This window comes from Trichosurus vulpecula, chromosome 4 (assembly GCF_011100635.1).
Source record: "Trichosurus vulpecula isolate mTriVul1 chromosome 4, mTriVul1.pri, whole genome shotgun sequence".
Classification (NCBI taxonomy): Eukaryota; Metazoa; Chordata; class Mammalia; order Diprotodontia; family Phalangeridae; genus Trichosurus; species Trichosurus vulpecula.
The window spans coordinates 80,236,846-80,251,184 of NC_050576.1; the positions used below are offsets into that span (position 1 = coordinate 80,236,846).

Here is a 14,339-nt window from a genome sequence, read left to right on the forward strand (position 1 = left end):
TGTATTCAATGCATGTTGGAGTTCTTTTTCTCCTTTTTTTTCCTCAGCTCCTTTTTTGAAAGTGAGTGCTTTCTGTATCTGCTTGACACACCGGAGGTCACTAAGTCCAGAAAACATAACAACTTTCTTTACTTTCCTATTAATGTTGATGGTTTCTTCTGTTCTCAAATCTTTGCCTGCTTCTCTTAAACTGGCAAAAGCTAAGAGATGCTAGACTCCTTAAAATTCAGCAGCTTGTAGCTCCATTTGTAACAAAAACTAAAAACATTTAAAAGTAGATTTAATTAGTAAAGTTGTCAATATTGTTGGAATAAATTACACTTAAATCAAATATGACAAATTTCTCAGCAAACCAAGTATATATATATATATATATATATATATAAAAACATTTTTATGTTCCTAAAATAAGTGATATCGCACCCCCCACACATACCCTAGCCCCTTCCCTCAGGTCTCAGAAATGAAGTTGTTCCTCCTCCTTGCCAAGCCTAACTCTTTCACTTGGGTCTTTGGTGCTATCCCTTCCATCTAACCAAGTGCCTTACTCCACTGACCATCCCCCATCCCTTAGATCAGCTTCAGTCCCTTCTTCTCTACTGGGTTCTCCCCCACTTCCTAAATTGAAGTCTTCCCAATAATAAAAATAAACAAAAGAAAGCTACTTTCCTTTGATCCTGCAGCCCAGATTTCTAAACTATCATTCCCTCTTTACTCCTCTTTACTACTAAGCTTCTAGAAAGTAGTTGACTATTAATGCCTCCACTCCCTCACTAACCACTCACTCCTTGGCCCCCACAAAGTGGTGTCTATCTCTACTACTACAATGAGACAGCTCTCTCCAAGTTCTGAAATGACATCCTCTTGCTAAATCTAACAGTTCTCAGTTCTTCCCTTCCCTTGACCATTCTACAGAATGTACTACTGTTGACCAGCCCCTCTCCTCTCTCTTTGATGGACTCAATTTTCCTTCTTCCTCCTGCTCCTTAAGAATACCATTCCCTTCCCCTCAACCCCCAAGAAGGCTCTGTCAAGAGTTCTCTTCCCTGCTCTCTTTATTCTTTCTTCCTGGGCAATCTTATCAAGTATCATGGGCTTAACTATTATCTCTACACAGATACTGTCTGCTAGACATTCTCCTCCATATTGACCCATATGAAGCTCAAACTCAACAAGTGAATTAATTCTTTTCTATCATCTATCCCTTCTCCTAGCTTCCTCATTTCTGTTGATGGCACCACCATTTTTCCAGTCAACTAAGCTCTAAACCAGGGGTTCTTAACTCTTTAGTGTCATGGACTCCTTTGGCAATTTGGTGAAACCTATGCATCACTTCTCAGAATGTTTGTTGCCTACATTCATAACTGAATGAAATGTTAAATTTCAGTAAGAAGCAAAGTAAAAGTAAAAAGTAAAAGTAAAGATGTAATTGTTTTCCCATCCAAATTCATGGACCTACTGAAATTTATCAGGTTGTGATCTCAGGTTAAGAACCCCTGCTCTAAATGTTGGGAATCATTCTGGACTTTTCTCTCTCTCTCATTTCCTACATTCAATAAATTGCCATGGCCTGTTGATTTGAGTTCCAAAGTCTCTCTCCTTTTCACTCCACCACCTTCATTTAGGCCTACTATAGTGAAATGCTTAAATTACTACAATAGCTTCCTAATTGGCTTTCCAGCCTCCAGTTTCTCTCCTTTCAATATATCCTTCACACCACTGCCAAGATAATCTTCTTAATACACTAATCAAATCACATCAGTTTCTGATTTTAAAAAAATTCTCCCTTTAATAAAATATAAACTCTTCCCTCTGATACTTCAAATCTTCAGCCATCTGTCTCTACACATGCACTCTCTCCACCAGCAAACTGGACAATTAGATGTTTTCTGACCTCATTCTTTCCTCCCTTGCTTCTGTACATATTCTGGAAAAATCCAGGAATAAGGATGAATCTCCATCCCCACCATCTCTACCAAAGGACAAGGCCCCACACAAGTGCTACCACCTCTTAATTAAGCATTCTCTAAATTCTCTCCTGTATGTAAGTGATCTCTCCCAATTAAAGCTCTCAGGCCACTCTGATCACACCTATAAACTTAATCATTTCATTTTTATCTTTATTTCAGTCCCTAAACTATAAACTCCTTGAGAAAAGACTGCCATTTTTCATTATGTATCCCCACTGCCTATCACAATGCCTTGTACACAGCTTACACTTAATTGAATTTTTTAAAGATACACTGCATATTTCAAACCTTCATCAAAATTTTATTCCAAAAAAGTTCCCCATCTTTCTCCCCACTCCTACCCCCAACACAGTTTCAAAATTCTTCAAATTCTTCTCACTTCTGGTCAGAGAAGACTTCATAGAAGAAGAGGATCAGACCTGGTCCTTGAAAGACAAAATTTGGAAAGGAGGAGAGGGGTGGTATGAAAAGTGTAACCAAGGGCATGCTGATGGGCAAAATAAAAGGCATTTGACAAGCAACAAGTAAACCAGCAGGTTGGAGCAGAAGGTCTGTTCCAGGAAGGAGCAGGAAGAACTGTTTGGACAGTGTGAGCCAGATTTGAGACGTCTTTGAATGTCACACTAAGTTTTTTTCTATAGGCAAAGAAGAGCCACTGATGAGTTTTGAACAGAGAAGTAACATGATGAAAAGTAATTTTTAGGAACCTTAATCTGGCATTTAGAAGGAACCCAAGGGGATAATCAAGAATGCAGTCATAGCTGAGACATTATGTGCTAACTACCTAATTTAGTTGGGAACCCTGGGAAGGGAATAATGATTGACATTTTATGTAGCACTTTAAGATTTACAAAGTAGTTTATGTACATTATGTTATTTAAGCCATACAACAACCCAGTGAGGTTAGGTAGTCAAATACTATGATCCTTATTTTATAGATTAGGAAACTGGAGCTTTGAGAGATTAAGTGACTTGCCCATAGTCATTTAAGCAGTGTCTTATGATTTAAGTGTCAGAGGCAGGATTTGAACTTGGGTCATCCTTACTAAAAATCCAACACTCTACCCACTACCCCAAGAGGTGGATATTTGAGATCCCCTAGGGAAATAAGACATATAGGACTTGATTGATTAAATATAGGGAGAAGGGAGAGAAAGGAGTAAAAATGGCATTTGAGCCTAATTGTTGAAAAGGATGGTGGTCCCATTAACATAATTAAAAGGTGAGAAAGCAACCTCTTCCTCTCCATTGGCTCCTTTCCTTCTGCCTCAAGCAACAAAACCTTCAGTTGACCTACTGCCAAAGACTACTTCTCTCAAGTGTCAAAATTCTGAAATTAGTGGTCTATATTGCGACAAACCTCTACCATCCTGATCACCCCCTCTCCTTAAGTTCCCTCCTCCATCTATGTAGACTGAAGAGCCTTCCTCAAGGGTCAAGAAGTGAACGTATAATAAACATATCCAAAGGCCCTTTCCTAACTTCTCAGTAGCACCTGATACTCCTATCTACCCTCCCTCCCAGAAATCCTCTCTTCTCTTGATTCCTTTCATGTTACACTATTCTTTCCTTACTCTATTCTACTTTTCCTACCTTTCTGATGACTCTCTCCTTTTTTACTTTCCTGGCACTTCTTCCAATTCCCCCCAAATAAGAATTAGCTATTTTGACATTCTGCCCTTCTACATTGTCTATATTCACATTTATGATTTCAATTATTACCTCAATGCAGGTACGCCACATACTTCATTCCTTAGGCCTTCTCTCTACACTATCTACCCTAGAAATTCCATCCACTCTCATGACTTCAATTATCACCTCCATGCAGATGAGTCCCAAATCTATACCTCCAATTCTGACTTCTTTGCAGAGCTCTGGTGTTGCATCCCCTGTTAACTGCCTGTTGGATAATATTCTGGTCTGTTATATGATTTCACATGAAAAGTTTAGATGAAATGAAAACCACTTACATGTAAACCGAGTAAAAAAAATGTTAATATAATTTATAGTATTAACACTCACTCTGAACACCATTTCTACATGAACTGGAAAGGATACAACCAAAAAAAACATTCCCCATATAAGGTAGCAAAAGACTACATTGCCCTTGAAAATAACTTACTCTTGGATAAGGAAGGCCACTAGTGGTATTGAAAGCAGGTAAAAGCTTATAACCCAATTGCTTGGCCATTTGGAGAAGTTCATCATTGTACCACTGCATGTGTTCGCCTTTCTCCTTCAGCATGATAGCCACTGAGTGTCCACCTAAGAGACCCCTAGAATTATATACAAGAAACATTATCCACATTTCATAAATATGCTCTAATCACAAAATCAATGAGTGTCTCCATAAAGGTAGGAGTATTACAAGAGCTAACAAGAATAACTAGTTGTAGAACCTGAAAGGAAAGAATGGACGGTTCAGTTTTTTAACTCACTCTCGTCACTTAATCACTGCATGGCAAATCACTGATGTTTCATATTCCATGTCAGACCTGATAAGATCCATTTGTGAAGTGTTTTAAAATTCTTACCTAAGTACTTTTTTAAAAAGGTACAAAAACTAAGTACTGAACAAACTTAATTTTGACACTGTTTGTATTCTTATCAATCCTACAGCAAATCATAAAAACACCAAGTTTAAAATTTGCCATGAAACATAAATGTACTAATGAGCTATATGAGTTTCTATAACCAGATCAATGAGAACTTTCATTGAGGGATGACTAGGTTTCCGGTCAGAATCACTCTATATCTCTGGCAAAGACATGTAGATTAGATTACAATAACAATCATCATCACAAAATAATTAAAAACAGATGGTTTTTTAGTTATTTCCTAACATACCTTCAAAGAAAACATGTTTTAAATATATAATGAGCACTTAATCTCTTTTGCTGAGATGTACTTTTTTATTTTTCAGACGAAGCAATGGGGGTTAATTAATTTGCCCAGGGTCACATATCTACTAAATGTCAAGTATTGGAGGCTGAATTTGTACTCAGGTCCTCCTGACTTCAGGGCCAGTTCTCTATCCACTGTGCCACCTAGCTGCCCAAGATGTATACTTTTAAAATTTGTTTTTATAGGTAGATTTTCCTACCAAGAGGTACCTGTGGTCAGCAATCTATATAAGCTTGGGACACTTAAAGATCAAATATTATTTTCCCACCAAATCATAGCTTAGGTCATACACTAATAACAGATGATTCATATTCATACTGTAACCCTTAATACTGGAATATAGTGTTCCTGATAGCAATTTATGATAGTGACTTAAGTGAGCTGGAAGTGACTCAAAAGAATAATGCTCAACTCAATCAACTGTCCCGTCTAAACAGGGTGTGAAAATTTTTTCTTGTAAAATGTGGTTACGGACACAAATCAAAGTCTTGTTGCTCTTTATGACTGTGAAAACTTGAAATTAGCCTGAAGTCTTTGCAACTCAGAATAAAAAAAGTTCCATCATTTTAACCTAATCAAATGTCTTATTTTCAAACCATAAAAAGTTGAAGACTTTAATTTAATGTCCTAAATTTTTTTGGCAACTTTAACAGCTTTAAATATAATAAATATACAGTTTACAGCTTTAACATATAATAAATATACTTACCCAAGGACTCTGATGTTTGTTTCAAAAACTGATACAACTATGTCATTATCCAAATTAACATCTCTTACAACTTTTCTCACAGCCTCTTCAAATTCTTTAGTTTTATTTAATACCTAGGAAAATAAATTTTTTTTCAACAAATTGCAAACTAAAATATTCAGAATAAGTTATTAAAAAGCAAAAAACTTTAAAAATCCAACAATACAAAAACTTATAGGCATCTGTGTATAGTGCACCATACCAGACACTGAACATGTGCTGATGTGCTCTGATTCCTTATAAGAACACGAGATGATTGAGGCTGAGGTGGGATAGCATCTGACCAAGTGAAGAACCAAAACTCCCAATGATATAGTATGATTTCTTTATATTTGAGTTTTACAGGAACATTGACATATCATTAGAAATTGAAATTTACAATTAACAACTTGCCACTGAGTGAAGGATTTTCAACATTCCACTCCCAATTTTTGAACATTAAGTTTGTTTGATAAATACATTATAAAAAATAAGTCATTCTCTCACTATCAGCAGCGAGTACCTTCTTTAAAAGAAGGTCATCATCAACTTGCATTTTAAATCTTAGGCTGAGGAAATATTTCTGGCTCCTAAATACTGCCCTGCTTGCTTCATCACCCCTTGATAAGTCTGACTGTGCAATACAGGGGACACACATCAATAGCTTTGTAAATCCTTGAAGTATTTTGTTTACTTTTATGCAAACTTTTAAAATTTTAATTTTCCTAAAAGATAATATAAAAAGAGTGGCATCTTACTCAAATAATACTACAGGCAGAGTAAATTCAGAAGAGAAAAAAATGAGCCAAGCAAAGGAACTCAAATTAATCCCATTTTAAGACTTGTTAATACATTTGAAGGCTGTCAGTCTCAAGCACAAGATCCTTTTGGACTCTGATGGAATAAAGGCATGTCAAACTAGACCTTAATTTTGGCTTATTTTAGTATGGAGTGTTGTTAATGTTCTATTTTAGCCCTTTTTAGAACATTCATATCCCCAAAGCTATCTCCTCAGATTCTATCCTCTAGCCAATGTTATCTTGTTTTCAGTTCTCCTCCCAAATTTTCTACAGGGCCAACACTACAGGGGAAAAAAAGTACCCTTGTCTTAAGTCCATAACACCTCCACTTAAAAGACGTATATAACTAGAAAGGAAATGTTCTTTTTATACACAACAAAGTCAGACAAGTTCATCTTTGTGATAATATACAATATTGAGCCTAGACTAGGAGTGTGGAACCTGCAGCCTCGAGGCTACATATGGTCCTCTAGGTCTTCAAATGAGGCCTTCTGACTGAATCCAGACTTCACAGAACTTCTGGCCTAGACCATGATGAAAAGTTTTAAAATAAAAAGGGTTTTTAAAAAACTGATTTTTTTCCCATACCCCCTTCTCAGTCTATCTTCAAGTCTGTTCACTCACGCTTCTCCCACTGCTAATTTCATAGTAACCTTAAGCACAGAGTCTAAGTTAAAAATTTTAATAGCTTAACTCCCACTGAACTTTACCAGAATCAATCAGTTAAAACAATGCACCAGAGTATTTTTATGGATAAAACAAAGCATCACTTAATAAAGAGCGAAAAGACCAAAGTAAAAGCTATCAGATTGTGTATAACTTCAAGGATGATAAATCCTACCCAGATAATAATCTTCCAATACTTAATATAGGACATGGAAAGAAAAAAAAAAGATCACAAATTAAAGTCAAAGTGAATTAGAAATGCCAGTGCTTACATTCAGTTAAAATATCATAAAACCAAATATTTCTTTAAAAATTAAACTGCTCTACTGAAAAATAAACCACCACCATCACATGGTTAAAAGAGAGGCTTTCAATCCATTTTAGAGTCTCATCTTAAAACTAAACACTCAAAAATGGAGTTAGGGCGCACAACAACCACAAAATGGTGCACGTTTTTTCTTAGGACAAAAATAATGGAAGATCTAAACCATAATCTTTATGTAATAATTTGAAAGCTGTCATGTTGCTTGCTTCCTTAGACTTCCCCCTGACACTGCTTGAAGATGGGTTTTAAAACTGGGGTTACTTGCCTATATAAATCTAATTCTCTAAAGATCACAAAAGTTTAGAATTTAATGGAACCTTAGAGATCATTTAGTCAAAACCTCTCATTTTACAGATGAGGAAGCTGAATCTTAACGGTAAAATGACTAATGCAATGCCATACATAAATAATTATTTTTCATTATTCTGGAGTGCTTGCTACCACTGAGAATCAAGAAATTTGATTACCCAGTTTCTAGAGAGGCTCATCAATTTTGGAAGGAAACCATTTAGGAGTGGGGCTGGAATTAAGAGTGAGGCTTTTTAATAGAGAATACATGATGCCTTAAGCTAGTATTCCTGAAAGCACATCAGGACATGGAGCTGTAAGTTATAACTAGAGTGCAGTGTAAAACAAGCAAATAAAGAAGAGATGAGAATTTCACCAATAATCAGAGCAAAGGTACACATGAAACCTACTGTCTGTCCTTACCCCCACTGCTGACCCTACTCCTCAGTCTTATCAATTTTTGTCCTATGCCAAGGGAGACTCTATTCCTCCCAAGGTGACAATTCATGTCCTTGTAAAACTGACTCTTCTCTACAATAGAGGAATCCCCAAAGACTACTGAAAAAAACAGGGAAGAGGGATTAACACCCCTGTTTACACATTTATAAAACTTTTCAAATAAATTAAGTATCTAAAGACCTAACCAGATTAAGAAAGTTCTGAAATTAAGCTCGGGAGAAGAAAGTAGAGATTTAATGAGTTAAAGAAGCCCAACAGCAATAATTTCAACAGTCATCCCAGAATTTTTTAAAAAATCATTATATGTAACATCTCAAAAGAAAAAAAAAATCTTATCAAATTTAAAACAACTAACCCTGAAATGAAATTTAACAATGCAGGTCTTAAGTTTTTCCCACCATTTTTACACAGGGCATGAGCTAAGAAGAATAATCCAACTACATATTTGGTAATTTCAGCATGTGAAATTTAATCTTACTACTTCTAGGCACAAATCCTTTCCCACCAAAATTGGCAAAAATTTTCATCTCGGACTTTCTTCTAGGAAGGGAACGAATGTCAATAAAGTAAGAGGGAAAATAGTTCCTAGAAAATATGTTCAGGGAGACAAATAATGAATTCAGGAAAATTTTATTTTTTAAAACATTTTAAGGGAAGATAAAATCAAAAGAAATACTAGAGCTCTCTGAGATGTAAAAGGAGAATTTTCAACATTATTCCACAAGATACATAACTGAAAAATTCTGTCATTTTCTCTAGCTTAAAAAAGCTAAAAGCTTCTTAATTTCGTATCTAATTGCTAATAAACAAAGTTGTATCATGTTGCTAACAAATACCAAAAAGTAAGAATTTGGTGGACAGAAAGCCAGTCTTGAACCCAGATCTTCTTGACTCCACGTTTCATCTTGGTTTATCTGATGCTAGAAAAGTCACTTAATTTTTCAGTAATCCAGGCAACTCTAAGACAAAGGTAAGTAGAGGGAGTTTCTTCACAGGGAAGTTCCCTATACCAATGAAATTAGAGAATTGATCCAAAAAAAAAATGATCTTTGAAAAAGTAAGTTTAATTTAGTGGGGAGAAGGGGGAGCTGCATAAATACATTATTTAAATAAGAAAGATAATTTTATCATTTTTCAGTATCACTGGGAAGAGTGACTTGAGTAAAGCATCTAAGGCAAGGGGCTAAAATTATTTTCCTCCAGAAGGAACAAAAATCTGTGTTTCCTGACTATGGTAACACCATATGATTTAAATTAAATCACAAACGAAAGTAGCTGAATATCTCTACAATATTCTGAATAATTTCAGGGGAAAGTATGGATTGATGATTAAACTATATCTTACCCAATCATGGGGACACTAAAATAAAAGATTTATTTAGAAACAAAGGTTCAAGAGACTAAGTATGGAACTTAAAGCTCAATCTTGAGTGCTGTTTCTTGATTATTTCATCATCTCTATCTTTATAATACTTTAAAACGCATATATATGAAATTTATAGAATGAAAAAAATCCAGGAAGGATCAAACCTACCACAAGAGTGTCCAAAGTATCAATCAGTGTCAGGGAAAATCTAAGAAACAAGTATAACCAGATATAGAAATTAGAATCCTGAATGTCTTATCCATATACAGTAGACTCTCTGTTATCTGGCATTCTATCTACCAGCACTCTCTCATAACCAGTACTTTTGTAGTCACCTATCATACAATGATAACTGCTGTTAATAGAGATGAGCCTGAAATCAGTGTAAGACCATAAAATGCTTTGAGAAAAATTCAATTGTCAGTGAAATTTAGGTATAAAATTATCCAGTCATATCCTAATTCTATGAATAGTGGTCATCTGTGTCGGTGGGTATAAAATAACTATTTACCACAGTGTCTGATTAATTAGAATAGCCCATTTGTGATCCAATCAAATGCGTTCCTGTCATATAACCAAGTGCATTTGACCTACTTCAAATAGAAAATTTTTTCATGAAGTACTTTGTCCTCTATTAATTATAGGATCAATTCAATACCTAATAAATATGTCTGACTAGTCCTAGTAATAATAAGGAACAGACAGATCAAAAAGAGAAACAAAAGACAAATACAAAATATCTACTTAACAAAAACACAAAGAACTTAAATTATGTCAACATTTAAGAAGCAAATACAAAAGATTGTTATTCATTTATTATAGTCTAAAATACATTGTAGAAAAGTAAATCCTGGGTAGTATTTTAAAATGTTAAATTACTATACCTATTTCTAGAGATTCTGGCTTTACATACATATTAAGTTTATTCATCCTGAAAGACTTTGGCAGTAACTTTATTCTCCCCAGTTTGTTTCTTTCTATTGGGAAAGGTAATTTAAAGTGGCAACCAAATGCACTTATCACAGTGGGCATGCATCCTTCATGGGTTAATTTGCCAGAGAACCCTTAAAACTATAAGGAGAACTATTATTTCACTTTGGGAAAGCAAATGACTTAAATATAACAGCATCAATAATGCTCTTTGATAACAATTTTAGTTTATGATAAACTACAAATGCAATAATTTGACTGATTAAAGCAGTCATTTTGTAAAATGTTTGTGCTGTTTTCCAGAATAATAATTAACATCTGACTTTGAATTTGGTTCAAATCCACCCCATGGTTACATATGGACTATTTTTAAGGGCTGCTACTCAAACTATATATTAGCTAAGAAATCTAATTAACAGCTATCTCAATATATCAGAAGGACAAAGTATAAGCATAACTGAAGTTTGAATATTTTCCCTAAAACACTGCAAGAAATAAAAAAATGTTATATTCATCAAATCATTAAAGGATATTTTAAGTATATCTTGCATTACCTAAAAGTACTGGTCTTTACCTTTCCACCAGTCACAAGATTTAATCATTCAAAATTTACCCTTCATGGGCTTCTATTCAAATTTTCCTGAAAAATTAATCATTTTGCAAAGTTCCTGCAAGTGGTCTAAACCTAAAACTCATATCAATACTTACTTTCCTAATGCATCATCAACATCACCCCGACTTGGCTCCTGACCTCTAACACGACCCCGGCAGGTCAAGGGCATGAGTTCGTCAGCTGGGTAAGCATGTTCCTGCAAGAAAAATCAACTCAATCACTTAGAAAACCAAGGCAAACCACATGCCATATAACTATTGCAACCTATCCCAGGTTTAAGTACATTTAAACTAGAAACAATCTGGGCTACTATTTCTACAATATAAGGAGTCTGAATTGGTATCTTGGATATCAAACATAGCCATATACCCCAGCTATCCCACCATCTACTCTATACACCAACTCCTCTCTACCTACAACAGCACATCCACGCCAGACCATCAGCCCCAGTCCCTAGTGGAGTTCATTTACTCACCTCTGAACTTTTGCTCTGAGCCAAATTATCTTTATCAAAAAGTAAATTCAACTCCACAAATTCTAAATCAGTGCAAGTAAATTCAACTACCCACTATATCTAACTAGTTTCTAAGGCCATCAGACCATATCATGCTTAAGATCCTACTTAGGCACTAATCTAATCTTGCTATCCTTCCTGGAACCTTGCTTCCCCCATGTCCCCAGTATCTACCTCTCACTCTGAGTTCAGGAATCAATCAAATCAACACTACCATTACCACTGCTCCTAGAAAGGACCACCAATTGATTGTTCTACGATCAACTCACCATCCCTTTAACTCCCCAGACACTCCCTTCATTACTCCCAGAAATGTGTTCATTCTCCCATTAGAATGTAAACTCCCAGATAGTCTCATTTTTGTAGGTATATTGCATGGCACATAATAAATGTTCTTTCATTCATTCATCAAATACCTCCCTTACACTCCCTCCAAAACAGATATCAAATTTTAGCTTTGACAGAGATGAAAAAAAAGAGTGCTTCCTTAGCTTCTCTTCATGACTTTTTTCTTTTCTTTTCTCTTCTTTCTTTCTTTTTTTTTTTGGTCTCTTCCCCTACTGTGACTTACAGGAGCCCAAGGTCTAGTTTATGACAACAGCTGAGAAGTCCAAAGAGTCCCCACGCATAGGGTTCAAATGGTAATGTCTTCTGTGTTATACATTACTGTACATGATCAGGAAGAATGAAGTGGATTTAGGCAGCCTGGGGTAAGATCATGACCAGAAGGTTAGGCATCCCCACAAAAGAGTCAGGAAGACATGGCAGCCTGTGTATGCTGAGCCCCAGGGTACTTTTTAGCTCTTGATTTAAAGGATAGCACATAATATTCCTGGTACAGAACCTTACTACAAGAACAAAATCAATACTGAACAATACAAACATCAAAAAATGATTTTTTTTCTTGCAGATACTGACAAATATACATGTTAGACTTCTATAAAACATTGTGACAGTTAACATGGCACACATTTTATCCTTTGCCAACAACTTTCACTTCAGACAATGCAATTATTCAAAAATTATAAAGATACAAGTCTATGAACTTTAAATCTTGGGAAAGCATCTTAGAACCAAGTCCAACCTCTTCCCTCATTTAAAGATGAAGAAACTAAAGCTCAGTGAGGTCACAGGATCACAGGCTAATAGCTAGAAGGGAATTCATAAACTATCTAGCTGAAACTTTTTATTTTATAAAGGACACAAAACGGTGAAGTGATCTGTACAAGGTTACCCATACTGCAAGTGGGATGCTAACTAACTCCCTTTCTGACTCCCAACCAGCATCCTTTCCATTGCACCCTCCAATAACTTGCCCGAAGGTGAGCATCAGACGGCCAACCTAAAGAAATAGAATTCTCTAGTTTTATTTTCTAGACTAATTGCACACCATACAAGGTGAAGTTCTAGAGTATTCTACACGAAGAAATAAACATATAAAACCTGAAAGATTAAAGAGCAGCACCTATATTCGAATACCTAAAACATACTACGTATAGCAAATCACTAACAACTGCCAAGAGCTGTCCCTGTCTTCTAAGTCTAAAGGCCTTTCTCTACCAGGAAAACATGACAATCCCAAAGAGTCAGTTTCATATTGCCAGCCAGCATTGGATGCAAGCAGTAGAAATGATGCAGAGTTCTTTGCACTGTGTTTACAGAAACTGAAGTACTGAGTCATAAAGAATAACCAGAGAAGACACTTGAGTCCTGGCTTTGGGACATACAAGCTCATGTGACCCATGAGGCAACTCAACTCACTGCTACCTTCCGGGCCTTTACTTTTCTCTTCTTAGAATGAGAGTTGATACTACACTGAAATCTCTTCCACCTCTAAATCTTCTGTGTAGTTGTACTGTTAAAGTATTTTTACTTAATGGGAAGATCTTTCCCATCCGTTAATAGGCCCATGTGACCTGCTTAAGTCACATGGAAGCCTAAGTCACATGATCCTGAGTCAGGAGGGTTTCCACACCCTTTGACCCGGAAAAAGGGTATATATACTCGGAGGTTAGCATTTTGCTTTGGGGCTCACTCATGGGGAGAGTGTTAATGTGATGTAGCCAGATGAGACTCTGGGTACCCGTTAAGGAGCTCTGCCCCGCCTCCTCCCAGCTTTGAAAAACCCAAATGTCGGTACTTCTCTCTCTGGTAACTATGTATGTATTGCTTTTGGTCAGACAGTTAGAAGCCCTGTCTGTTGATTTGTGTTATTTGCTCTGTTTATGTAATTTCTGCTTGCATTTTGCTCTGAAGTTCAGGGTGCTGACTCTTCTCCTGAACTAAGTGAATGATATATATGTTTGATTAAAGTAAGACTGTTGACTCCTTTAAAGTTGCTTTCCTTTAGAAAAGCAGATCAAAGAACCTGTGCTAGAAGCCCTCCTGTGTGCTGGTGTTATTAGTCTTACACCCCCACAGCAGCTGCAAGCAGCACTGTTGTTACAGTATAAAGTAGGAATCTCTTAATATGTTAAAGTCTTATCTGACCAAAACCCAAATGCCTAGTAATTTCACTTGGCACTGAGTTGTGACTACAAAGATAAATTCCTGCTACCAAGGAATCTTCTTTCCCTAGCAAACTAAAGAGCAAAGATAGGCTAAGTAAAATACCAAGTAAGGACTGAAAAGGACAAAGAAGAGCCTCAAGCAAAGTGGTCAAAGAATATTTGAAGAAGAAAAGAATTTTCCTTAAGGAAGAGAGTTGGGAACCAGGTAAGGCTACTCTGTGAGGCACCTAACCCCGGCATTGAAGAAAGACACCAACTATAAAAGTT

General features: G+C 36.0%; 1 protein-coding gene across 2 annotated transcripts in view; it reads right to left on the minus strand.

The window, feature by feature from the left end:
* EDEM3 (ER degradation enhancing alpha-mannosidase like protein 3) overlaps positions 1-14,339 on the minus strand; it is a 63,567-nt gene that overhangs the window by 33,873 nt on the left and 15,355 nt on the right. For both annotated transcript variants that reach the window (XM_036754156.1, XM_036754155.1), the window contains exons 3-6: positions 11,144-11,244; positions 9,674-9,713; positions 5,584-5,696; positions 4,093-4,246 (exon numbers count right to left, since the gene is read on the minus strand). In XM_036754156.1, coding sequence (XP_036610051.1) covers positions 4,093-4,246; positions 5,584-5,696; positions 9,674-9,713; positions 11,144-11,244 — 408 coding nt within the window. The remainder of the gene's footprint in view (positions 1-4,092; positions 4,247-5,583; positions 5,697-9,673; positions 9,714-11,143; positions 11,245-14,339) is intronic.